Source organism: Ambystoma mexicanum, chromosome 8 (genome assembly GCF_040938575.1).
Source record: "Ambystoma mexicanum isolate Mex_15411 chromosome 8, UKY_AmexF1_1, whole genome shotgun sequence".
Lineage (NCBI taxonomy): Eukaryota > Metazoa > Chordata > Amphibia > Caudata > Ambystomatidae > Ambystoma > Ambystoma mexicanum.
This window is the reverse complement of record NC_090929.1, coordinates 668095586-668120781: the sequence shown is the minus strand read 5'-3', so window position 1 is coordinate 668120781 and position 25196 is coordinate 668095586. Positions and strand designations below refer to the sequence as shown.

The following is a 25196-nucleotide window of genomic DNA, read 5'->3' as shown; positions in this document are numbered from 1 at the left end:
CTGGTCAAGGAGTTCAGGGATCAGAGGCAGAGGGTAACGGTTTTTAACAGTTATCTGGTTCAATGCGCGGTAGTCGATACAAGTTCTACGGTCGCCTTCTTTTTTGGGCACGAAGAACAAAGCCGAGGATGCCAGAGACTTTGACGGGCGAATGAAACCATTGGCTAGGTATTGATCTAAATATTGTCTCAAATGCAGATTCTCAGGTTCAGTAAGGGCATAAATCCTGCTACAAGGGGGCACCAGATCGATTTGGCAATCGTACGATCTTTGGGGAGGTAACGTGTTGGCCTGTTCCTTTTGGAAGACGTCCTGAAAGTCTTGGTATTCCGGAGGTAGTTGCATGGAGACAGAGGTTACAGACGCTAGACTAATCTTCAGATTTTCTGTAGCAGGTTTGTGCACAATCCGGGAAGGTTATTCTCTTCGCTCGCCAATCAATTCGAGGATTATGTGTCTCTAACCAAGGGATTCCGAGAATAACCTGAAACTGTGGAGCCTTGATTACATCAAACACAACTGCCTCCCGATGGCCGTCCGGCCCTATAAGTGTCACCTCAGCAGTGGAATGTGTTACCGGTCCAGAGGCAATTTCGGTTCCATCGACTGTGGTGATGACATCTTTGCTGGTTTTAGGACGCAGAGGGAGGTTAATCCTAGAGACCAATTCACGATCCCCATAATTTCCTATAGCCCCACTATCGATGTATGCCTTTATTGCATGCAACCGCTTAGGCTGTTCCGGATCTACGAGGACCATTGGCACAATGAAATGCGAGGTCTGAGAGTTAGTTTTCAAGCTCGGCAAGCGGACCCCTACGCTTGTCGGGCGTGGTCGTTTCCCGAAACAGAGTCTTCATGGTTTTTATCAGCGGCTCCTACCACCTTCTTGGGCGGTTTTGCCGGGCAATCTCGTAGAAAGTGTCCAGAGGACCCACAATAAAGACATAATTGCATCTGCCGTCTTCTTTCACGTTCTTTTTGAGTTAAAGGTCCTTTAACCCCTCCGATTTGCATAGGCTCAGAGACATCCGCACCCTTGGGGTTAGCGTGGGTCTTGACCAACACCCGGGTCTCAAACTTGGACCGATCTGCTTTTCTGTTTTGAAGTCTGTGATCCAATTGGACCACTAAGTCTATATATTCTGTGCATTCTTGGGGCGGATTTACAACTTGGGCCAGGACATCTTTAAGTTCTCCGCGTAGACCTCGATAAAATAACGTGATTCTTTTATCCTCTGGCCACCCAGTTTCCACAATTAGTCTATTAAAGGTTGCAATGTAGGATAGGAGGTCCTGATTGCCCTGTCGCAGGGATAGGAGTTCGTCATCCAGAGCCTGCCCCTGAGAGTGTCGAGCAAATAACCTTTCCATGCTTGCTTGAAATCCTTGAAAATCACAGAGAATCGGGTCATCTTGAGTAACCAGTGGAACTGACCAATCGGCAGCACAGCCGCTGAGATATGACAATACAAAGGCTACCTTGGGTCTGGTCTTTAGGCAAGGCCCCAGGTCTGCATAGGAAGTGCAAACAACACTGATTCATGAATACGGCGAACGTTTGGGGTCCCCAGCGTTCGGGTGGGGCCAGCGGCATGTTTCCAGGTAGATTAATCTGCACAGGGTTACTGGGAACCACAGGAGCGGGGTTCCCCCCGGAACCGGGTAGAGGAGTGTGTCCAGCTTGACCTTGCAAAAACTGTCTAGCCAGGTCATCAGTTCTTTCCTTTGATACAATCACTTCCCTACTGAGAGCATTAGTCTCCTGACGAGCAGCGTGTACTTCGGCCCGAAATTCCCCCAGTAGTTGGGCCAACTGATCAGTCTCAGAAGTTTCCATAGCGCCTGGGTGGGAATTTGTAGGAAGGCTTTGCGTTCTGTAACGCTCACCTGACTCCCACGGAGGCGCTGGTCTAGTCTGGGTTGCTGTGGCCTCTTCGAGCGTGATGCGCAGAACTCGGAACACCGACTGAACAGGACCCTCAAATCTTGCTTGTCTGGCCCGTAGGAATATCCTTCTGCAGATGAGAAAGGGGATTAACAGTATGCAGAATAGTGTGCTTGCTCCCCCCTTCCCCCCTTCGTTCTTCTCTAACTTCCTCCGAAATCCCCGGTTGACGCTCACCTTATGGTTTGAAAGGATGAACTCTCCATCCTGCTTCTGGTGCAGGGGCGCGTGTTTGTCCAGTTACTTCACTGGTTTTCAGAATGGCGCTGGCAAAATCCACTTGACTTTTCCGAGCGGAACGCCGTAAGTATGAAGATTACAAAAGTTCAAGTGTAGAGCCTCCTTTTCTGTTGCCTTCCTAACCCGTGATCTGTCCTTTATTTCAGGTGCAGAATGAAGGCGATGCGTTGACGGATTGAATTGCCGATGGTAAACTCAGGTGAGTTAGCGATGGGGGCGATCCCTCTTAATGTCTTTATATTCCTCCAGTAATGTCTTTTTGTCCTTTCCCCATAGGGGCCGGGGTGCGGTACCTGCCAACGAAGCGGCGCCGACCCGAAATAAGGAATGGTCCACCAACAGAAGACCGGTAAGTGTTATGGCGGAAAATTAGGCTTTCCTCATATGTTCCTTCTGCTCACCTTTTGTCTCTTCTTCTCTCCCCTAGGTGCAGAGATGTGGCGACCGGTGCAGACAGTCGCGGTGGAGCCAGAAGAACTCCTGAGGACAGGTGAGTGAAGCGCGGCGCTGCAGCGAGCAACGCGGTGCTTTTAAATGAAAGTCTTTTCTCAGGAACGCTGGCGTGAAGGTTCCGGATGCAGGTAAGAAGTTTGATAAAATTCTTGGTTTTCACCTTTCTCTTCTCTTCTTTCCTTACAGGATCGAGGCGGGCGTGGCTGGAGACCAGATGCAGGAGCAGACACGGTGAGCGTTCAGCTGCTTGGATGCAGAACAACGCGAAGCGTGAGCTACTGTCTGGGTGTGGCTTAAATAGCCCCCAAAGTAGTTCCAAGCAAGTATCCTTCCCTGGCCACGCCCGAGTGGCAAAATAGTCCCAATGAAAAAAATAGTCCCTTTCAGGTCTCAGGGAGGCCTGAATCTTGCAGCATGGTCTGCATCAGGTAAGTGCACAAAACACCTTCCTTTATGAGCCTGGCGCCTATGGCGCCAGGACTGATGCCCAAGATGAGCCTGGCGCCAACGGCGCCAGGACAGAGTCCAAAGAGCCCCTATAAGCGGCCGCTGGGCTTTTACCCGGGGGCATGATGCCTGCTCCCGGGGGTGCTGGGCCTGGCCTGGTGCTCCGGGGTTAGGCATCATGACACAAAGTCTGTTTCGTCACAGCTTGTCCCAAACGCTTTCCAGCGTAACCAATGAAAAGTTGATCGTCGACTCTGACCCGGGACATGCGCGAAATATAAAAGCTCAACGCTCTCCTAGGATCAAGCCTATGGAGCCTCTCCTCTTCCTTACCAGGATGTGGAGGAGGATAGAACGCCGGAAGAACAACCTTCTGGCTCAAATGAAATACCGAAACCACCTTCGGAAGAAAAGAAGGACGAACTGTAAGGACAACCCTGTCCTTATGAAACACAGTGAAGGGTGGCTTAACTGAAAGTGCCTGTAACTCACTCACTCTGCGAGCGGAAGTAACCGCAACCAAAAACACAGTTTTCAGAGTTAACAGCCTCAAAGGGCAAGAATGTAAAGGCTCAAACGGAGCACCCATAAGAAACTTAAGAACAAGGTTCAAATCCCAACCAGGCACCAGAAAAGGTGACGGAGGGAACATATTAGTGAGCCCTTTCAAAAACTGCGAAATTAAAGGAATCTTAAAATAGGAACACTCTTCAGACGAGCGCTTAAATATGGACAGCGCCGCCAGGTAACCTTTAATGGTCTCCACTTGCAAGCCCCTGTGGGCAATAGAAAGCAAAAAAGACAGAACCATGGGAATGTCACATTCAAAAGGATCCACATTCTTAACTCTGCACCAGTCACAGAACTTTCTCCAACGGCAACGGTACAGAGACTTTGTTGCCGGCCGCCTGGCCGAGAGCAACACCTCCATCACGTCTTCAGGGAGGTCCCAATCCTTATACCTCAACCTTTCAGAAGCCAAGCGTGAAGGTTGAGGGATCTGACCTCTGGATGGAGATCCTGACCGCCCTCCCGTGAGAGCAGATCGTCTCGGTAGGGAAGACGACGTGGAGGGCAGATGGACAAGTCGAGTAGGTCCGGGTACCACGTCGTCCGGGCCCACGACGGAACAATGAGGATCATCCAGGAACCGAACCTCCCTAATCTCTGCAGTACTTGTGGGATGACGGGGACTGGAGGAAACGTGTACAGCAGTGGGAATGACCACTCCACCACAAACACGTCTCCTAAGACTCCTTTTGGAGGAAATTACCGCGAGCAGAACCTTTCGCACTTCCGGTTCACACTGGAGGCGAAGAGATCCACATGAGGGGTCCCCCAAAGGGCGAAGATCTCCAGGAGAATCTCCTGAGCCAGCTCCCACTCGTGAGAGATCGTGCTCTGCCTGCTCAGAGCGTCCGCCGTCTCGTTGTCGTCTCCGGCCAGATGAACAGCCGAGATCGAAACTTCCTGCTGGATGGCCCAGAACTCGAGCTGCATTGCCTCCCTGCACAGCGGAAGTGACCCTGCCCCCGCCTTTTTGTTGAGGTAGTGCATGGCCACCATGTTGTCCGTTAGAATCAGGACACTCTTTCCACGCACAGCCCAGCCAGAACTCCATGACGGTTAGGAGTGATGTCCCCGACATTGGGCATTGGTTTCCCATGTGGCTCTACCATCCCCAAGCACAGCGGCAGTCCCAGGGAGACTTTTTCCCAATATTCAAAGAAGTCATTACCTTACAGGTCCAACCTTGTCCAGCACATAACTTTTTTATCTGTCATTTTTCCAATTTCTCACCAAACTATGGGAATTTTCCCTACATAGTTGTTGCCTGACCTATGCAAATCACCCCTCCCTAAACTTGGAATGTTGTCTACTTTTCAGAAATGTATGCCTTTCTGTCTTCCCATTCAGATTTCCTAACCCCCCCCTCTTCCATTCCGTGCACGCATGTCCTATTGGAAAAAAAGGGTAAAATCGCCTACCTCTCACAAAACTGATGGTAACTTTATAAACATATAGGGCCTCATTACGAGTCCGGCGGTAACCGAGCCGGAAAAACCGGCAGGCTAATCGCCGGACTCGTATTACCATCCCGCCTTCGTGATTCCCGGAATTACCGGGGCATTACGACCCCGGTGACCTGGGAATTCCAGAGGTGGAATTGTGTAAGTCCCCATTCCCATGGAACCCCATAGGACTCCATGGGGATGGGGATAATAGAAACACTGGTTCCCCAATGACAGAGCCGGTATTTGCATGTCTGCCTGCAGGCGGGTGGTGTTAATCCCGCCACGTCAGACCTGGCGGCAGTGACACCACCCGCCTGCAGGGCTCTTAATCAGCCGGTCCGGAAAGAACAGTGGCAGCGGTTTTACCACCACCGTTCTTTCCGGGCCGGCAGGGTCGTAATGAGGCCCACATTCTTTTGAATTTTTTTTTTAATTACTTGTTTGAATCAATTAAAGACTGTTACAAGAGAAGTATTACACGTTCTGTACGTTCTATGTGTCAACTAAAATCATAATAAAGTACAAAGAAAAATCGCAGAGAAGCGTATAGATCATTGTTTCTCAGTTGTTGTTAGTCATTTTTTAAGATCCTCAATTTTTTTCCAGAGCAATCTGTTAAATTTTTGCCATCACAATTGTCCATGCTGTCTTCCCTCCACTAATCAGGCGGGCCCACCAAAAATCCTCCTCGCACAACAAGAGTGGAGATATTAGTGGCTTTAAATACATCATTCAGAGAGTTTTAGTTTCTGGGCAAGACATAAGTAGATGCCTTAAAGTTTCATTCTTTGTTAAGTCTTTGCAAAGTCTGCATGTGTTGAAGTTGGAAAGAGCTCTTATTGCCATAATTTCATTTGTGGCGAGGAGGTTGAGTCGTGCTCTCAAAAAGGTATTCCTAAGAGTTTTGTTTGGGAATTTTTTGATAAATTCTTGGGTCCGATTTAATTTTTTTGTGATTGCCGGAAGATGGGTTAACAGTTTATTTTTCGCCACAAGTTCTTAAGTACAAATCCAGTCCAATTCCTCTAATTTCTTTTTGATTCTTTGTGGATTCCCGATTAGATCTTCCTCAGTGGATTGGATCAATGTCAGGTGAGACTTTTTTTTGTTAACCCAATTGTTCAACATTTTGCAGTGCCCTCCTTTCGCCTCATTGTTGATCAATTGATACATCAGTGGACTTTCTGGTATCAAAGTTTTTCTGAAGAGTGACATACTGCTGGACTCAACCCTAACTTTCAGCGAAAGAAGACCCAGCTTTCGTCTTATGGCTGGGGTAGAAGTTGAGTTAGGTAGGTTTAGTACCGATCTCCAGAAGTACCCTTCCAGTTTCAGCTATATATCGCTGGGGATGTTTTGCATAGCATCTGGCCCGTATATTAATGAAGGGACTACCTTCGCTTTGTAGAATTTTATTGCCGGAAGAAGGGAGAACCGGACTCATTTTTTATCCATTGCGCGGGTTTGAGATGTCAAGTTCAGAGTTTTTTCCCATAGGGCTTGCTGCATTCTAGATTCAGATCTTGAACTGTCAAGCATGACTCCTAAGTATTTAAATTTGTGGACTCTTTCAATTCGAAAACCTTCTAAGTTCCACTTTAGATTTTCTTTTTTTTGGTTGATTTTTCCAGGAGCATAACCTTCGTTTTTTCTTTGTTTATTTCCAAATTGTTCAGACGTATAAACATATATTGCTCTGTTTCCACTCAACCTGTACTTGAAAGCCTGGAAAATGGCAAATTCCACCAGTTAATGTTCCATCAATTGATATCTTTCACAGTATGGTGCTCAAAGACCTCAAAAAGATACAGTTTCGGCAACCAAGAAGATACAATCTAAGTAGAGGAGAACGGTCCCTTATTAAAACCCTTTTCTCGGATTAAAGAATAACCATTAGACCGGCCGATAAAGGGGGAACACTGGTTATACAGGATACTGAACAATATCAACAAGAATGTCTTAGACAATTAGCTGATCAGACTACATACCGAGAGCTAACGCAAGATCCAACAAAGAATATTAAGGAAGACCTGGAGAAACTATTAGATACAGCGGTTGAAAATGAATGGATTAGTCTCAAGACCAAAGATTATTTATGGACACCTTATCCCAAGATGCCGCATCTGTACACCCTGCCGAAAATACATAAGCGACTTGATAATCCGCCTGGGAGACCTATTGTAGCGGCCACTGGTGGCATGCTACAACCCCTAGGGACATACATAGACTACTTTCTACAGCGATTAATACAACGAACATCTACCTATGTAAAGGATACTTCGCACTTTTTACACATTTTGGATCAAGTCACGCTGTCACTTGAAGATATTCTTTTCACCATAGATGTGACAAGCCTCTACACGAGTATTCCACATGACCTAGGGCAAAGGTTCGGTAGCAAAGTTGTCGTTACAAACCGAACCAATAAGAGCGAACAAAGAATTCCTAATGTTGTTGGATTTTATCTCCACACATTCATGTTTTGAGTACAATGGAGTATATTACAATCAGTTCTCTGGCACGGCCATGGGAGCGACAGTGGCACCAGTATATGCTAACAGCTTCATGTTTGACTTCGAGACTACTCATATCATTAATAATCCACAATGGAGTAAACAACTAAAGAAGTGGGTTCGATACATAGACGACGTCTTTGGAATTTGGTCAGGGAGCAGAGATGAGTTGGATAACTTCCTAATTTTTTTAAACAGTATTGACAGTCGTTTGCCGTTTACAATGTAAATAAGCAATCCTAATGTCCATTATCTGGATGTACAGATCATTGTCACGGATTTGAAGATCTCCACAACGGTATACACCAAGCCTACAGACAGAAATAATTTGCTTCACAGGATGAGTTTTCACCCGCCAAGCATTCTGCAAAACTTACCGTTAGGGCAAATGTTGCGCATTAAGAGAATCGTAAGTGACCCAGTGGAGTGTGATATGGAACTCAATAAATTACATGAAAGACTTAAAGAAAGAGGGTATCCAGATGAAAATCTTCAAAAAGCAAGAGAAAAAACAGACATACGAGATTGTGCACAATTGTTGATTACCAAACGTAAGCAAGAGAGTCCAGACTTGGTATTTGTCACTAAGTACTCGATACAGAGCCGACAAATCAAGGATTGTATCCTGAAAAGATGGAGTGTGTTGCAGAATGACAACAGAACCAAAGAGTTGTTTGGGAACCCACCTGTTTTTGCCTACCAAAGGAGTAACAATCTAAGGAATTTACTAGTTGACACGCATGGGAAGCAAAAAGATAAACAGAGAATGCAAGATAAGCATCCGGGTATATACCCATGTATGAGTTGTGGTAACTGCAATAACATAATGAAAGGACCATTCATATCCCACCCTCGAACAGGAGAGCAGATTAAGTTGAAATATCATGCAACATGCCTGTCGGAGAACGTTATATATGCCATCAAGTGTCCTTGTGCCCAGTATTATGTAGGAGAAACCGCACGCAAAGTACGGGTTTGCATTAATGAACATAAATCATGTATCAGACTCAACAACAGAGCGTCATCAGTAGCAAGACATTTTCATGACAGTGGACACACTATCGCTCAACTCAAGTTTGCAGTTCTGGAAGTGATACCAACTAAAGGCCAAAACAGAAACATGAAGAAATTGAGAGCCCAGAAAGAGGCACAATGGATAGAAAGGATGGGGTCAATCGCTCCAGATGGAATGAACGAGGAGCTAGATCTGAGCAGTTTTTTATGAACAATTCTGTTATGTTGTTTGGTTGAGTAACAATGAAATGTGAATATTTGGACACATGAGTATTAATACAGGAAGGGAATTATTTTTGCATTTTGATGGATTTTTGAGCTTTATTTTTATTTATTTTGTTTGGTTTTGATATTTATGTTCATGATTTATTTTTATTATTTATTTTTCATTATGGTTATTTGAATTATCGTAGTTTCATCTTTGTTAATTTTTGTCAATTTTTGGACAATTTTCGTTTAGCCACGATTTGCAGTATGTGGCAAATTTGTCCGTAAGCATTATATTACGTCTTTTTAACGGATTGGAAAGAATTCTGTGTTACCACAACATTAGGTTTAATTTATTACCACATCGTTCCAATATGGTTGCCTAACAAGCGTGAGGAAAGCCAGTTAATTGTTCGAGTCTAAAATGGCCGCTCTATATAAAGCAACAGTTGCCGTAGCAACAGGTTGCTGCCACAACACTTATCTACAGACAGTGCCGAGGAAGCGTGTCAACGCGCTCATCTCCGGAAGATTGTTGCAATTCTATTTACAAGTAACTGATTTAGAATATGAATACGAATAATTTGGCACATAGAATGATTTAAGTTTACTCATACGCGTTCGATCTCATTGCAGAGACCGAGTTGCACGCGCTAGTCTCCTGCGGACAAGACCGCATGTGAAAGTGGCAGGAATACAGTCGGACCGACCATGTCCTGCAGAATATAGTTGGTTAACGAGAGATGTAAGTAATTAAGTGCACTTGAAGACATCGCATTTGTTTTGAGTTTGTAGTCAGAATGTATTAATTAATACGCGGCCGTTCTCGTTACAGAGACGACTGACTGCTGATCAGATATTCTTTCGGCACGGGTGGACGTGCCAGTTTTATCTTTTGAACTTTTACGTTTTGAAGGTTAGTGATACCGTTTTGGCAGACGTATTCGATTTTGACATTTTCCGACCTCGACATGGTTCATGAAATTTGCATCATCTGAATGGAAATGGGGTAATGTACTATTGCTACTGTGTTTTTTCTTCTTTGACATATGCACCTGATATGTTGATATGTAAATGCTTCATTAATGCTGGTGAATTATGATATTTGTGTTTGATTGTTTAATACAATGTTGATTTTTTCGCAATATGGAATTATGTTAAGACAGTTGAGACCGAGTATTTTAAGAAAAAGTGTAATCACAGGCCCTGAAGAAGGGTTTTTGAACCCGAAATGCATAGGCCGCAGATGTGATGAATTCTGCCATTAGAATTTGTTTTGATCTAAAGCAAGCGAATGAAGTTTGATTTATTAAAAAAAAAAATTCTTTGCAAAAAAGGAATCAATTCAAGAATTTCTTCTACGGTTAGTTTCGAACTGCGCCACTGAGTAGTGGAATAAGGGTGTGCAGCCCGCACCGCTGGCCACACGGCCAAGGTCTTTTCTTTCTAGTTTTTTCAGGTGCAACATCACAGAGGCACCTTCTATAGTGGGTTTGCACCCCAAACTTATAATATTGAATTAACATTAATCACAATTGATTGTAAAAACAAGGAGTGCCCGACTCACCACTACCAAAAACTCGGCACAGCAAACCATGTGTTACTAGCTCTTTCAAGGAAAAAAACACAGGCTTCTTTGTACATCGATTTATTGCCATTTTCTGGAAAAAACACAGAATCTGCTCCCTTTTTGGTTATTTTCTCTCACCCCCATACAAAAAACTAGGATTCCTTGGAGGCGTTATGACCGCCTACAGGTGGGAAGAAAAGGGGCCTAATCTGGTCGAGATATCACATATAACAAAAATGCTACAAGGGATTGAATGGCAACATACCGAAATCACCAAAAAAGGGCTTGGCACTGGGGGAGAAACCCATTGGCAGTTAAGGGGTTTAAGGAAATTGAGTCCTTAGTTGTGGTTCCAATTTTCCCACAAAGCCATTTATCCATCCTAATTGGTGAGGGGGATATGTTCTGCAACACTGTCAACACATGTCCTGCACCAGTCCCAGTGAGCCTTGGGTAAAACGTTTATGTACAGGCTTTTGCCCAAAGCTTTTTTACACTACAGCTACTTGACCGGAAGTTGAAGCCACTGAAGACCTTCATAACATGTTAATACACTATGCTATGATTGTTAAAGCTTTGTGTTTTGCATGGCTTCTAAAGATTTTGCTACTGCTGTTTGCAACTAACAGCAGGTCCTACAATAAGTAAACTTAAACAGCAGGTGAGAGACTATTTTAAATTAAGGAAGAAAACCAGACACACATTATCATACCATTTAAAGTTTGCTCTGCTAGAGCGATAGAACATAAGGTTGGAGAACCTGGTCTGGTGTAAGTTTACACTCCTCTTGGAGGTCCTGTATCTTTTTCAACTTTTTTTCCAGCAGGCACCGAGGGACTGTCTCAAACATCTGCAGTGGCAAGACATCAACTGTTACAGAAGGGGTAACCTAAACAGAATGGGTAACGGTCGATATGCTACATGCTATTCAGGCATACATTAGAGCTGTGAATAAAAATATCATGACTTGAAAGACGGCAATTTCTCAGGCTTATAAATATTAAACAATGTAATGATTTTAATTCTGTATCATACAAAATAGCAAATTTTCAATTTCTAGGTTCTCTCTCAATCTGTGTTACAAAGGGTATTTCTATACAAAGCAATTGCATGCATTTGTGATAAACGCATAAAATATGTAAAACATTAAACAACACTACTCATGAAAAGACAATAGTACCTACTACGAATGTGGAGGGCTGTGCCGATGTGCTCACACTTATGCGTAGTACTCTTTACAGAACATTAAAGACTGCATTCAGGCACTCTAATTAATAGCAGGTATGTCCTCAGTTGCAAACATAGTGACACATGTCAACTAGTATTTGGCTTCCCTGTATTATTTCATTAGAAGGCACCTTTGTCTGTTTCAAAGACAGAGTGTGTATTATTCCTTGGCGTCGAGATTCCCAAGATTTGGAGTGCCGACCCGTCAAAAGTATAATATGTTTTTCGTTATAGAGAATTCGTTTTGGCTTGTAAATCAAGATATTCCTACTGGTTCAATGATGTGTACATGGCAGGGCATCAATGCAGCTGAAGAAGCAGCACTTCGTGCCATGAATAAAGTTGAACAGAATCTCTCTCCTTTTTTCTAGACCTGCTTTAATATGGTTATTTTCTATGTATCTGGCATGTTAAAATTGGGGACCTCGCATTTTTTGTTCAATGGCAAAGCAAGCATGAGGCAAAGAAGGTCTAAAACTAAGAATGTGATTGGTTTTGGAAAAACTAAAATAATGGTATCTATTAACCATATTGGGGAATAATAAATATACAGAACTTTCAGCAGGAAACTCGCTACCTATGCTTGCTAATGAGATACTGAACCAAGGATGTTTTAGCATTTACACTATGGGTATTATGAGTAAGGAATCCTAAACATATCCTATACTATCTTCAAACTTCATGATAATCAGAATCACAATACTCGCCCTCTTCAACATGCTTTCATACTGTGCCAAAAATACCACTTTAGTAGTTGCAGTGTGTCTAGTCTTCTCCATGAAGTGCCGTACTCTGCGCCTTCCAGGAATGTCCAGACATTAGTCTGATGCAGGAAAGAAAATTAGTTTGAGGAAAATAAGATGAAGGGAAGGAGGGATACAGCAGAGGAAGAAAGCTTTGCGATGGCATGCCAGTCCCGTTAAGTGGACCACAGTTCTGCAAAAGGGAAGAGGCAGATATGTACCAAAGATGTGCCTGTAATGTCAAAAACAGCATAGCATAGATATTGTTCACCTTTCCCAGAGTCTCATCATCTAAAGGGCCTAAACAGGGGTTGAGGGGGCACTCTGAACGGCTCTGGGCATCACAACTGTTTCTTGCAAATTGAAAGATTATTTCAGGATCATGCCCATGACATAGGGGAACATTCTAAAGCAAGTGAGGGAAAAGGATTTCATGCTGAAGGAAACACCAGGCTGTATAGACTACATGGGTTGACCTTTCAAGCCAATTGGGAAGCTACAAGAAATTTGCAGTCTTCAGTAGTAAATGTGCAGCTTTAATTTAAAAATGCTTAAATTCACAGGTTCATCTATACCTTTGGCTTCCTTGACATGCTGGTTCTCCCGGACTTGTCCAGGTGTCCTGTGGTAAGGTAACTCTTTTGCAGGAACAGTTTCTCCTAGCAGAATACAAGTAAAAATAAATAAATCACTCAAGGACAATTAATATAGACCCAAAAATCACAACTTCTTAAGCCTCACACGGCTGCATTTCTGCAATGCTGCAATTGATGCAAAAGCCCAAAGGATTCGTGCAGGGAGATCAAAGCAAGAGGATGCAAGCCAACATCTTGTGGCATATGCTTTCACTGTCTTGAAGCACAGTGATTCCTTAATAAAGCAACATTTTAATGTTTAAGCGTGGACTTACTTGAAAGAGTCTAAATAGATTGGATTTTGACGTCACATTTCAAGCTAGGTTTATCTATATCGTGTTGACCAAAACGTAAGAAAATGATTCACGACTTACTTATTTTCGTGGATTTTATAAGCAACATATTTTGATACAAAAAATGAGATTGATAAATCAAAGCGCTTTTTGAAATAAAAATGCAACATAGAGACAGGTTGATAAAATGTTAATTTCTTTGGAGGTTTATGGCGGCTGACATCCTCCTCCTTTCTATAATGTTAAAAAGTAGATTAGTGGCGATATATTAAACATACAGCAGGTAGGCCTTTTGCTTTCATTCCTAAATAAATGCCACTTAGAATGATAAACTGGGTGTACTTTCACGGGGTGTTGAAGTTTTAGGGATAAAAACAGTAACGGTTTACATATTTACCCAGAGTTGTTTGTTTGCAGTTTTGTAATTGACTTGGTAGGTTAGATTGAGAAGGTGTGAAATTCATACATCTCTCAGCTAATGTTACTAAAGTATCCACAGAGAGCATTCCATACGTCACACGTAAATACTGTTTTCTGCTTTCACAAAAGGGCGTACCAGGATGAAGGCAAAACATTTAAAGTGCCCCACGCCTATAATGGGGGTGGATACCAGGCACTTTAGAAAGGGCTAATGGTAAAGTAAATGTTCATTCTTTGAGCAGGTTACAGAGGTAGGACGTTTAGTTACTCTCTACTTCAAGCGACATTCAGTGATCTCAGTTCTCAGGATTCAAATCATTTCCTATTAGGAAGAAATTACATCCCCAATGAGAGGGCCCCAGAGCTGCACAGAGGTGTCTCTGCGGATACAGAACGTGCACTTTAGTTAGGTGTGGATAGTTCAGTCACGCATATGTGAAATCCATAATTTTAATGGAATCCTTACCACATACGGTCTAAACAATTTGTTGATCCCAGTTTACCTCCTCAACTACAAGATACAGGTGTAATTATAATGTAATTCCTCCAAAGTTCAGATTATGTTTAACTCATGCAAAGTTGCCCTGCATGTTACGAGATACAAGCTGGGAACAGAAATTTAGGTTTTCTGTATATCTCTCTGGGACTGCGCTTCTGCGTATTCTAGAAGGCATGCTCTAGTCAGTTCGCAAAAAGTGAACAAGTTTGTCAATCCAGGTTTTTGAGATTGAAAACATTGCCAACATTATAAATGAGTTTGTTTGGTCACAACAAAATTTACGAAAACATTTTGTTTCTTTAAGCCAGTAATGATAGAAAATGGTTCACCTGGCAATGCCTGTCTATCGATTGTGACAGGGCCTGTCTCCAGTTCCTGTCAGTGGAGGAAACTGGCCCAAACCCCAACCCTGGTGGGGATGCCACACCTGGAGGCGGCGGATGTCGGTCCTCATCTGGAGGACACAGAAGGCGGGAACAGCAGCAAAGAGACTGCTGAGGAGAGGCAGTGAAGTCAATTAAGCTGTATGGAGCAGAGCAGAGCTCCAGCAGACACTGTCTGCTGGAGCCCACGCCTCAGGGTAGCCCTCACTAGACCACCAGAGATATTCTGGAATAAAGAAAGACCCTACTAATACCACTAAACCACCAGGGAAAGATATATTAACAGTAGGCATACAGACAGACCATGATGACAGAGAGCCACAGCTCTCTGTGACTCATTATTCACCTCAATAGAAACATGTAAGGACTGCATAAAAGGGGGTGGAGCTTACAAGCCATTTGGAGCCTCCCCAAGCCCTTCCCCTAACACACCTTATGGAGGACAGGCTAAGTAGACCAATCCTGGGAGGGGGTGGGATATTTAAAGGTAAGCTTGGCAAGTGGTCTGGTGTGGGTTAGATGGGTGAAAACAGGAGGTGGAGGAGGACGTCCAAAAGACCAGAGGTGGAAAGTACATAAGGAGCGTGAAGGTTATTGGCTAGAGGTGTCTGTGGAGAGTTTGTGCATGGGAGTGAGGAGTGACTGTAGTACGAGTAGAGTAGGAGTAAGCAGATGTAGTAGTAAGCGTTAGTAGTAGTAGTAGAAAGTTTTATTGAGACTAGAGCGAGAGGAGGGAAACAGTAGTGGTAGAAAAGTGGTAGTAGCAGAAGAGGGGTAGTCATAGTAGTAGAAGTAGTGGGAATAGCAGCCATAAAGAGTAAACAAGAGAGAAAGAAGAGATAATAAAGAAGTAGTAGTAGATGGTTGCTGGTAGTAGAATTTGAGGCGCAGTAGTGGCAGTGAAGAGGGGTAGTGGTGACAGAGAAGCAGTAATCGGGAGTAGCATAGTAGGATGAGACGTAAGACCAGAATTTAGTGGCAGAGAAGTAGTAGTGAAAAGGAGACAGACAATTAAGGAGGGAGGAGAAGATAACAGTGGAGAGAGTAGCAAAGTGGTAATTGGAGGTAGTGACAGAAGGAGTCGAGCAGTAAAGTAAAATCAAAGGGTGGAGGTAGGAGGGCGGAGTGAAAGATCAGAGGAATATAAGCATGGTGGGGGAGAACACCTTAGGACTCAGAACAGGAAATTATCTAGTAATGTGAATGGTGAGCGATTGACACCAGTTGAAAGGAGGCACCATCCATAATCCCTAGAATACTAAGCGGGCTAGGATAGGGAAAGTTAGAAGGCCCTGAAGGAGGAAGTTAATCACTGACTTGGGGCAAACCTCGGAGCACAAGTCAGATAAGCAGACAGAAGGGGTCACCTGGTGATAACACTAACATCCCTGGTACGGACGCCTGGGTTAGGCAGGAGGGAGAGGCCGGGGAAGTACAGTTAGAGAGTCATGGGCCTATCGCCAAAAATCCCAAGCTCCAAAAGACCCCAGAAACACCTGAATCCATCAGGCAGCCTGTCTGCCTAACGTTTAATAAACACCCTTGGACTTCCCATCAAGAGTCAGAGGGGCTCATATGTTCATGAGTGCCGTAACGTGAAAGAAAGGCGAAAACGCCTTCAGTGAGGCTTTAACGCCTTCCATTCATACCATGGCTAATTTTCAAGCATTTGTATGGTGAGAAGAGTGGCGGAACGCAACTGGCATTTCCACCGCTCCCTTCCTCTCCGCCATACAATCGATTCAGCATCAGCACAGGTATGGATTTAAAAATTCTGGAAATTCCTATGGGGTCCACCTGCACCAGCATTAAGCAGACAGACCCCTTAGGGATCCATTGTACACACTCCCTGCAACGCGAGCATGCCAGGGAGCGTGTACAATTAAACCCTCCCAACATGTCTGCACGTTGGGCAGGGTTTGATTGCATTTGTATACACCGTTTATCATGTGCACATGGTAAACAGTGTTCACAATTGAAATGAAACCCTCCCTGGTTTAACTGTTACTGTGAGCGCTGCTTGCCATGCGAGCATGGCGAGCTGCACTCACAATGAAATCCAAATGCTGCCTGTCATACCAGGCAGCGTTTACTCACTTTGCACTGCGGAGTGCAAATGTGAAGGACAAAAGTCTTTTACGCTGCCTTTTGCCCTTTACATTTGCACTCGGCAGTGCAAATGAGGAACATTTGGCAACGGGACCTGGCTAGCCTCAGTGCAAATCTAGTAGGTCCCATCGTCAAATTGTGTATGCGAGCAAAATGAGCTCCAAAGTGGTTAGTTATGACCGAGGAACCATCACACGATGCATTCAGATATAGTCAAAAAACCAGATTTCCACCATTTCTTTTTATGCCGGCCAAAATGCAATCATGTGGAGCTCATTAGTTTGTGGCATGCCACATTTGGGACACCTGCTTATGTTGTTTGGTGCTATAAAAGATATTTGCTTTGGTGGGTAATTCCTCTTGTGAAATGTGCAGGAATGTTGTTTCTTGCATTTAATAGGTTGCTCTATTTCGTCCATCACTTTAACCAATTTGGCAAAACTTGCTTCATCAGTGTTAACCTCAGGAACGCATGACCGTTTTGATGGGTGTATTGTTTTTTTTAAATGTTAGAGACAAAACAGTCTTTCCAGCAACCCATTTTTTATCTGGTGCCAGGAGATACATAATTATTTCTCTAGCAATTAAGAAGCAGTGGATATATATATATATATATATTGGTAAAATATTTTTAAATGATTTTTCGATCTGAAGGATTTTGAATCGACTCGATTTTAAATCAGTTTCTTGTGAGTTTGTAAATATTTTTATTTATTGTCAGAAAGAAAATCTTACATTAATTCTTGCATCTTTGTAAGATATGGAGCAGCACAGAGTCTTCATATCATGGTAGTCAACACTTTATGAAGCCTGTGCAATTGAGAGCCTTTCAATCGAGATTAGGAAGGAGTGTGTGCATCTTTAGGTCAAGGGTGAAAGTTACTGGTCAGAAGGAGGAGAACCGTAAAGCTCAGGGTTGAAAGAAGGAGACTGCAGGGTCCTGAGTCGAGACTGCCAAGCAGAAACCCTGAGACTGAGCAGGAAATGAGGATGCAGAGAAGAGCTCAGTCAGATGAGGTGACTGCGAGGATGAGCAAAGTCAGAACTTGCACCTGCAAAGCTGTGGAGACGGATAAGGAGGGTGCAGACGCCAGCAAACTGTCAGATACAGTACCATATCAGAGGATGAGAATAGCTGAATGAGAGCAGTGAGATAAATACAGCAGGAATGCTAAGAGATGTGCTAGAGAAGGTAAGACATTGGGCAAAGAGAAAGGCAGAAGGGGACAAATAGGGAGAATTGAGAACGAGAAGGGCCAGCATAGCAGACCGCAAAAGTCCCAAAAAGAAGTTGAATTATCTGGTGCAGGCTGTTAAATGGAGCCCAGCACTCAGCCCAAGTCTAAGGAAGAAGAGAAAGAGAATTTGAGCGATTTGATGAATGCTGGGTAAATAAGGCCAGTACTCAGCCTCATTCTAATGAGACAAGAGGAAAAGAATGAGCCATTTATGGATGCTTGAAAAACAAGAGACAAGAGAAACAGCTTGGTTATTTAAAGGTTTGCTGAGAGTCCAGTATCAAGCCAACAGCTCATGAAAAGAGAAGAGAAAGGGTATCAGAGTAATTTGATACCTGCTGCGAAACAAAGTACAGTACCAACCCAAAGTAATTTCTTTCATTTTGGGAATTGAGACCAGTCACCAGCCAAAGTCTAAATAATGCTAGAGAGAATGAAATGGAACCCTCCAAAGGAGGTTGGATACAAAGTCCAATACCCAGTTCAAGTCATTGAACAGTTAGTTTGGGTGTGCTGACACCTTTGTTATGCACCAACTATTTCATTCCTCCTGTTGCAATGTTTTCATTTTCCAAAATAAAGATTCCAATTTGATTTGTGCATAGCATATTTATTTCTGATTTGGCTCAGTGTAAATATTCTATGCACAAATCAAATTGGAATCTTTATTTTGGAAAATGAAAACATTGCAACAGGAGGAATGAAACGATTGGCCCATAACAAAGGTGTAAGTACACCCAAACTAACTGTTTTTGTACCAACGGAGTAGAGGAACTCCAAGTCTGCGTAGATGCATACACCCATGCGACATTCACAAGGATATATGCTCAAATAGAACACAATTGAGGAAAATAATTTGGTCGCGAGGGTACAACCACAGATATCACCAAATCGTTCCTTAAGTACAAATACAAGTTTCATTGAAAACGAGAAAAAGAACTTGAATCATCTGGTGCAGGCTTGGAAAAGATATCCAGCCAAAGCCTAAAATAGAGCACTGACAGTAAAGGTCACTCATTTGGTATACATTGTGAGATGACGTTCATGAAAGACTGTCAGAGAAAAGATGACTTATTCATTGTTTCATAGAAACAAGGTTTTAACATCAACTCAATCCTTTGAGAAATTGAAGAAAAAGTCGAATAATTTGTGGTATGTGGGGAAACCAAATCTCAAACCCTCGTGTAAGGACCTAATCATATGTTTAGAGGTATGGGGTGTACCGCCAAACTTATTTCCCATTACCGTATCCGATAAATAACGGATTCCAAGTATTACAAACCTTTTTGTTCTTCCCCCATTTCGGAGTCCTATATGTCTGGTCTTTACCACGTGTGGTAGTTACTACATGTGGCAATGTTTTGTGTGTAACAACCTACCTCCACACAAAAGCTGACAGAAAAATGTGTGTTGGTAACAAAACTCAGAATTGGGTGGTGCAATAAAACATGCAGTAGTGGTAATTACCAATTTTTTTACCACTACGGCTAAACTCATAAGGACCCCCATCATCTATGTGAGGCGAATTATTTGCTGCATGTTGGAAAAATGAGTTTCAGGAAAGTCTAGAAGAGACTGAAATAAAAGCATGGAAACAAAGTCGTATGCCAGCAGATGTTTTTAAAAGACTGAAAGGCAAATTAACAATTGGTTGCATGCTGGACGATGAAAACCCAAATCCAAATAAAGTCTGTGAGACTCTGAAATAGTTTAAACACTTTTCCAAAATACATGTCATGTTTGAAAAGACACATTCTTTGTTACAAGTCTATGGACCTCATTACAAGTATGCCGGTCCGGAAATAGCATTGCCAGTCGCTCCGTCCCGGCACCTTTTTACGGACAGGCGTAGTCCAAGTTGCGATGCCGGTAACACCGGCCTCGCAAGTGACCCACCGCATTCAGCAACACCGTGGCCGAAATCTGTGGAGAGACGCAGCAGCCGTGCCTGAGATACCAGCATGGGGTTAGTAAGTGCGCATTCTGAGCTCCATGGACACGCAAATATCAGCACCGTGAAAACCGTGCCGGGCGTCAAGTAGACTCAGGGGTGTAGAAACATGCCACAGGTGTCCAAAATCAGCACAGGTGGTTCCAATGAGCACTGCTAAGGCGCAAAAGGACCAATCCTACACCCCATACCCCTTCCAACACTACCATGCTAGCAGTAGCAGTATTGGAGCTGGAGGCCCTGCCTGCAGGCCTATTACTTGAAGAGGCAGGGAGGTAGAGGATCCGGGGGAGGCGCTTCAAGAGAAGGAGGGCCATCATGGCCCAGCAAAACCCCAATGTCCAGCAGGTTGAAGTCCGCAGGCAGCCACCAATTCTCAAATAAGGGCCCACACCCTGTACCGGCTAGACAGGGAAACCATCACTTCAATAGCGGACCTGATCTGACTGATACATATCCGCACAGCCATCCCCCTCTTGCTCAAGGTAGTGTCTGTGCCAAACCTCCTAGACACGGGCACATACCAGCACTGTTTTTCGCTTGTCCTGTTCCAGGTCATTGATGCACTCCTGCGTCACGTTGGAGACCACATCAGCCTACCCAGGACTGCTGACAAGTCAATGGCACAAAAACTGCCTTCCATGCCCTTGCAGGCATGCCAAATGTGATCAGTGCATTGGGCTGCACACATGTGGAGCTGGTGGCCAGGCATGCGGTGGAGGCAGTCTACCAGAACAGAAAACTGTATCACTCACAGAACGTGCAGATGGTGTGTGATGCCTACCACCTCATCACCCACTGCTGTGCCAGATTTCCTGGTTCAACCCACAACTCCATGGTTCTGCGCAACTCCACGCTGCCTGGGTACATAGCACGTCACAGTGGACAGCCTGCCTGGCTGCTGGGTGAGTCTAACTACAAGGGCATGCCCACTGTTCAATGGGGAGCGGGGGGCACAAAACACCATAGCCTACCTGGCTGTTGGGTGGGTCTAACTACAAGGGCATGTGCACTGTTTGCTTATGGGCATGTATAACACTGATCAGCAGTGGCTGTACGCAGTGTATGCATTCATTAATTTGTTCAACTATTATGCACTCATACAATAGCAAAACACACTGAAGGTGCACAGAGGGCAGACAGGGTGGGTAAAGGGGAAGGTAGACTATGAATAAGAGCAAGGATCAATCATTTCTAGAATAGTACAACAAGTAATGATAAAAATGGTAAGGGGAGACAAATCGTATTATTGCTTTGTAACACAATAATAACACATACACCAGTTCCATTTCTGTGAGGTGCACTAAAAGGGTTAGAGGTCATGTTGGCCGTGAATAGGCCATGTCAAAGCCACTGCACACCACACACCCACCACGGATTATCACAATGTGCATTTCTAATACCCGAAACATGATATGAGCAGAAGTAGGACATTGTACATTTTCTGTTGCTGCTGTGCAGGTGATGCTGGTTTATCGCCCGATGCCATGGCTGATGGCCCCCGTGAGGCAACACACAACCATCAAGAGCAGGCATACAACCGTGCTCATGTCCGTACTCTGTACACAATTGAGCAGACATTTGGTCTGTTAAAGGCGAGGTTTCGCTGCCTGAGCAGATCGGGGGGAGCACTAATGTACAGCCCTGTAAAGGTGGGAAAGATAGTGCTTGCCTGTGCCATGTTGCACAACATATGTATCAGGCGCATAGTCCCACTGCCCCTTGACATGGACATGCACCCACCAGAGGCTGAGGAGGACAGTGATGAGGAACTGCCAATTGCACTGCGCCGTGATGGCATGGATGGACGTGTAACACGAGATGAACTTATACACCACTACTTCTGATCACCAGACACACTCACACCAAAGGCCAGCTAGCGCAGTGGGCACTGCACATTAATAAAACCACTCACTTACACTGAAAAATCAATGTCCAGTCATGATTTGTTTGCAACACCAACTGTAAATTGTGATATGAAAATATATACAAATGTGTAACGGATTACCTGGCAATTCTATCCCCCCCCAACTATCCACCCCCAGACCCCCTCCCCAACTATCCCTCCAGACTCCCCCTCCCCAACTATCCCCCCATTCACCCTCCCCAACTATCATTCCCCACTGCCCCTCCCCAACTGTCTCTAGGCAACTCCTGTCATGTTTGGCCATGTTGATTTACACAGGTCACAGGCAGGGCACAGATGTGTCCATGGCCTATTGTCTTCCCCCTTTTTGGGTCCGGTGAGCGGCTGTGTGCCGAGCAGGACAGCCGCATGGAACGCTGCCTTCGGCTGCTCTGCTCCGAACTAGCAGGTGTTGTGCTTGTTAATGGTGTGGGCGGGAGGGGGGAGTGCTATGGGCCGTTGGTCCAGGAAAGCCTGGAGTAACATGGCCATTGTCTCTGCGATGGAAGACATCACACTGTCCCCCCCCCGCATACTCTCCTTGACACTTGACATCTGTACGATAGCACAGGTACAGCGACCAAGTGCACGTGCATTATGGCGTCCACTGGCCTGGATGCTCTTGCGCATGAGCTGCGCCTCCTGAAGGTGCTGCTGCACCAGGCATGTCAGGGCATCCTGATATTGTTTAATTCTGGTCATTCGTCCATCAATATCCCACACATTGGGGAAGGGGGAACATTGTGGGCTAATTGGGCCCATGCTATTCAGCCTGAATAGCATGGGCTCATCAATGCTGTGGTTCGGTGGTATCTCCGGTGTCCACAGCACCGTCGTCAGCTGTGTCCTCACAATGCATGCATGTGCACAGCCTTGTGGCTGTGGTTGTGGTGGTGGTGCGGCACTGCTGCGTCTGGGGCTGCTGGGGTGGGTGCATCTTGTAGGGCCTGAGGTGGCTGTGCTTGTTGCACCACTGGGGCATGAGGTGGGTGGGCTGGTTGCACCACTGGGGCCTTAGGTGGGTGGGCTGGTTGCACCACTGGGGACTGAGGTTGCTCGACGGATGCAGCTGGAGTGGCAGTTGCAGTGGTCTGTTGGGTTCCTCAGCGTCGATGCCTGTTGCCCCTTGAGGTGCTGGGACGGGCATCTTCATTGCCAGATGATGTGGCTGAGGGAGTCAGAAAGGCAGGCCGTCAGTGATAAGTGGCAGTCACGCACAATGCGAGGGGTTGCGCCAACTGGTGTGACCTTCTGGGCAACCTCCTCCCAGATGGTCTTCTTACGCAGCTGTGCCTTCCTGCGATGGTCAGTGGAGAAAAATTCATCAGCATGTTGGACAATGGTGCCCGCCAACATGTTGAGCTCGGTCTCGCTGAAGCGTGGCTTGCACCTCCGGGTTGCACAGACGATGTATTAGAACAGTAAGTTGCTATGCGAACGCAAGGGCCACTTATGAAGAATTGGCAAGCTTGAAACTGGATGACTTTTTATTCAGTTGCAAGTACTCCTTGTGAATATATCTGTGCATGCCACATCTACGAAACCAAGAAACCAGCCAGAACACACATGTACGTATCACACTCCATGCTTATGGAAGATAGCCGAAGGCAAGGCCACTCACTTGCGTGCATCTGCTATCATACACCATTTTAAGGGACACCTCTGTCATTTGAATGCATCTATCTCCATGACAGAAAATCGATCTAACTGGACACGTAATGAGTCTACTACACTTGCATACTCTCTGGATGACCTCATAGCACCAATCCACATGCCACCTCGATATGGGTAGCTAATAGGGACTTGGCCACCCCAAACCTCTTTCATATTGCCTAAAATGCACACATGCATTCTTTAAAAAAAAAAAATCTTTATTTAGTACAGTGTCAGACGTGTTACCACAAAGTACAAGTTTGAGCGAGAAAATTACAACATAATGCATCAGCACAAAGTGTTAGTACAGTGTTATGTTCTGCATGTTGTGTTCCAGAACCACTGGGGGTTCTGGAACAGAGGTCAGTTGAAGGGGAGCTTGGGTTTAGGTGCGTGTTGCTCTCTGTGCTCAAGTTTAATTAACTTCTTCACCCTATACTTACTTTGTGGCGTCATTGTGTAACACATCATACATCTTTCAAGAAAGTTATATCATAACATGAGCAATATATATCGCTGTAGGCCTTACTGTTCAACGTTTGTTCTCTGTAGGAAATTAACACATGGTCCCCATATGTCCTTGGGTCTACAAACCGGCATAGTCATTGAAATATAGCATTCCTCCCTATCATTGGGATAGGTCAGTTCCCTGAGCCATTCTCTAACACTTGGAGCTGCACTGGAGTTCCAATACTTCAGAATGCATGTTTTAGCCATTAGGCAACCCAAATTGAAAAGTATGTGAATTTTTACAGGAACCTTCCCAATATCCCCCACCAAGTATTTAGGGGGCGACAATGTAGAGGGTATTTCTGTAATATCACATAAGACATTGGCTACCGACTGCCAAAACTGGGAGATAGGTGGGCAACTCCAATACATATAGAGGGAATCCGGGACTGAAATGTTGCATTTTGCGCACACGCCATTAGTTGCTGATGCAAGTCTAGCAATGTGTGTGGGCGTGTAGTGCAATTGATTCAATATCTTGAATTGTATTAGACTAAAGCGGACATTCAGGGAGATCTCTTTTGTCAATTGGCACCGAGCAGCCATTGCTTGTCTTGTAGTGTTATACCTACGTCTCTTTCCCATTTCCCCTTAGTTCTATTGTTGCTTAATTGATTGGCCTGGCACTCCTTATACAGTCTGGACACTAGTCTTCTGGGGTCTCTACTAGTCACGATCGTTTCTACCGGAGTGCAGGTTATCGGTTCATGAGGAAAGGAGGACCATCAGCGTCGGAATGCTGCATGCATTCTAAAGTATTGAAGTGATCTAATTGGGTTATTTCCTAGTTTGGCCTTGAAATCTTCGAGTGTGACAAATATCCCATCAGGGAAGAGGTTGTGCAGCGACATCTCCCCTCCAGCGTCCCACGTGTTTTGAATATCTTTATCATAAAGATATCCACAATGGAACCGACCCGCAGTACGGTGTCTACACCCCCAATCTCTTAAAATGTCTCGACCAGGCACTGACCGTTGTGGAGACTGAGTCGAATGAGCATGAGTCAAAGTGTTGGTCAGCGAGGATGATTGATTTTAGATTAGAGGGTAGGGCACTATATGTTTCAAGGTCTAAATGTAGTGGGGTATTGTGTGAAGTGTGCCAGTATCCAGCATACTGCGCCTGTGACACAAAGTAGTAAAGTTCAAAGTCGGGCGCCATTAGGCGCCCCTGTTCAAATGGCTTGGTCAGTCCCTTCCCATTTCATCCGTGGAGTACCCAT

At 44.7% G+C, this 25196-nt stretch overlaps 1 protein-coding gene across 2 annotated transcripts in view; it reads right to left on the bottom strand.

Moving 5' to 3' along the window:
- The window catches only part of CASP9 (caspase 9), a 653184-nt gene that overhangs the window by 426575 nt on the left and 201413 nt on the right, over positions 1-25196 (bottom strand). Inside the window, exon 3 of one of the 2 annotated variants that reach the window (XM_069610458.1) lies at positions 12953-13036. The exons of the other annotated variant lie outside the window; for it this stretch is intronic. Coding sequence (XP_069466559.1) covers positions 12953-13036 — 84 coding nt within the window. The remainder of the gene's footprint in view (positions 1-12952; positions 13037-25196) is intronic. 2 annotated transcript variants of the gene reach the window in all.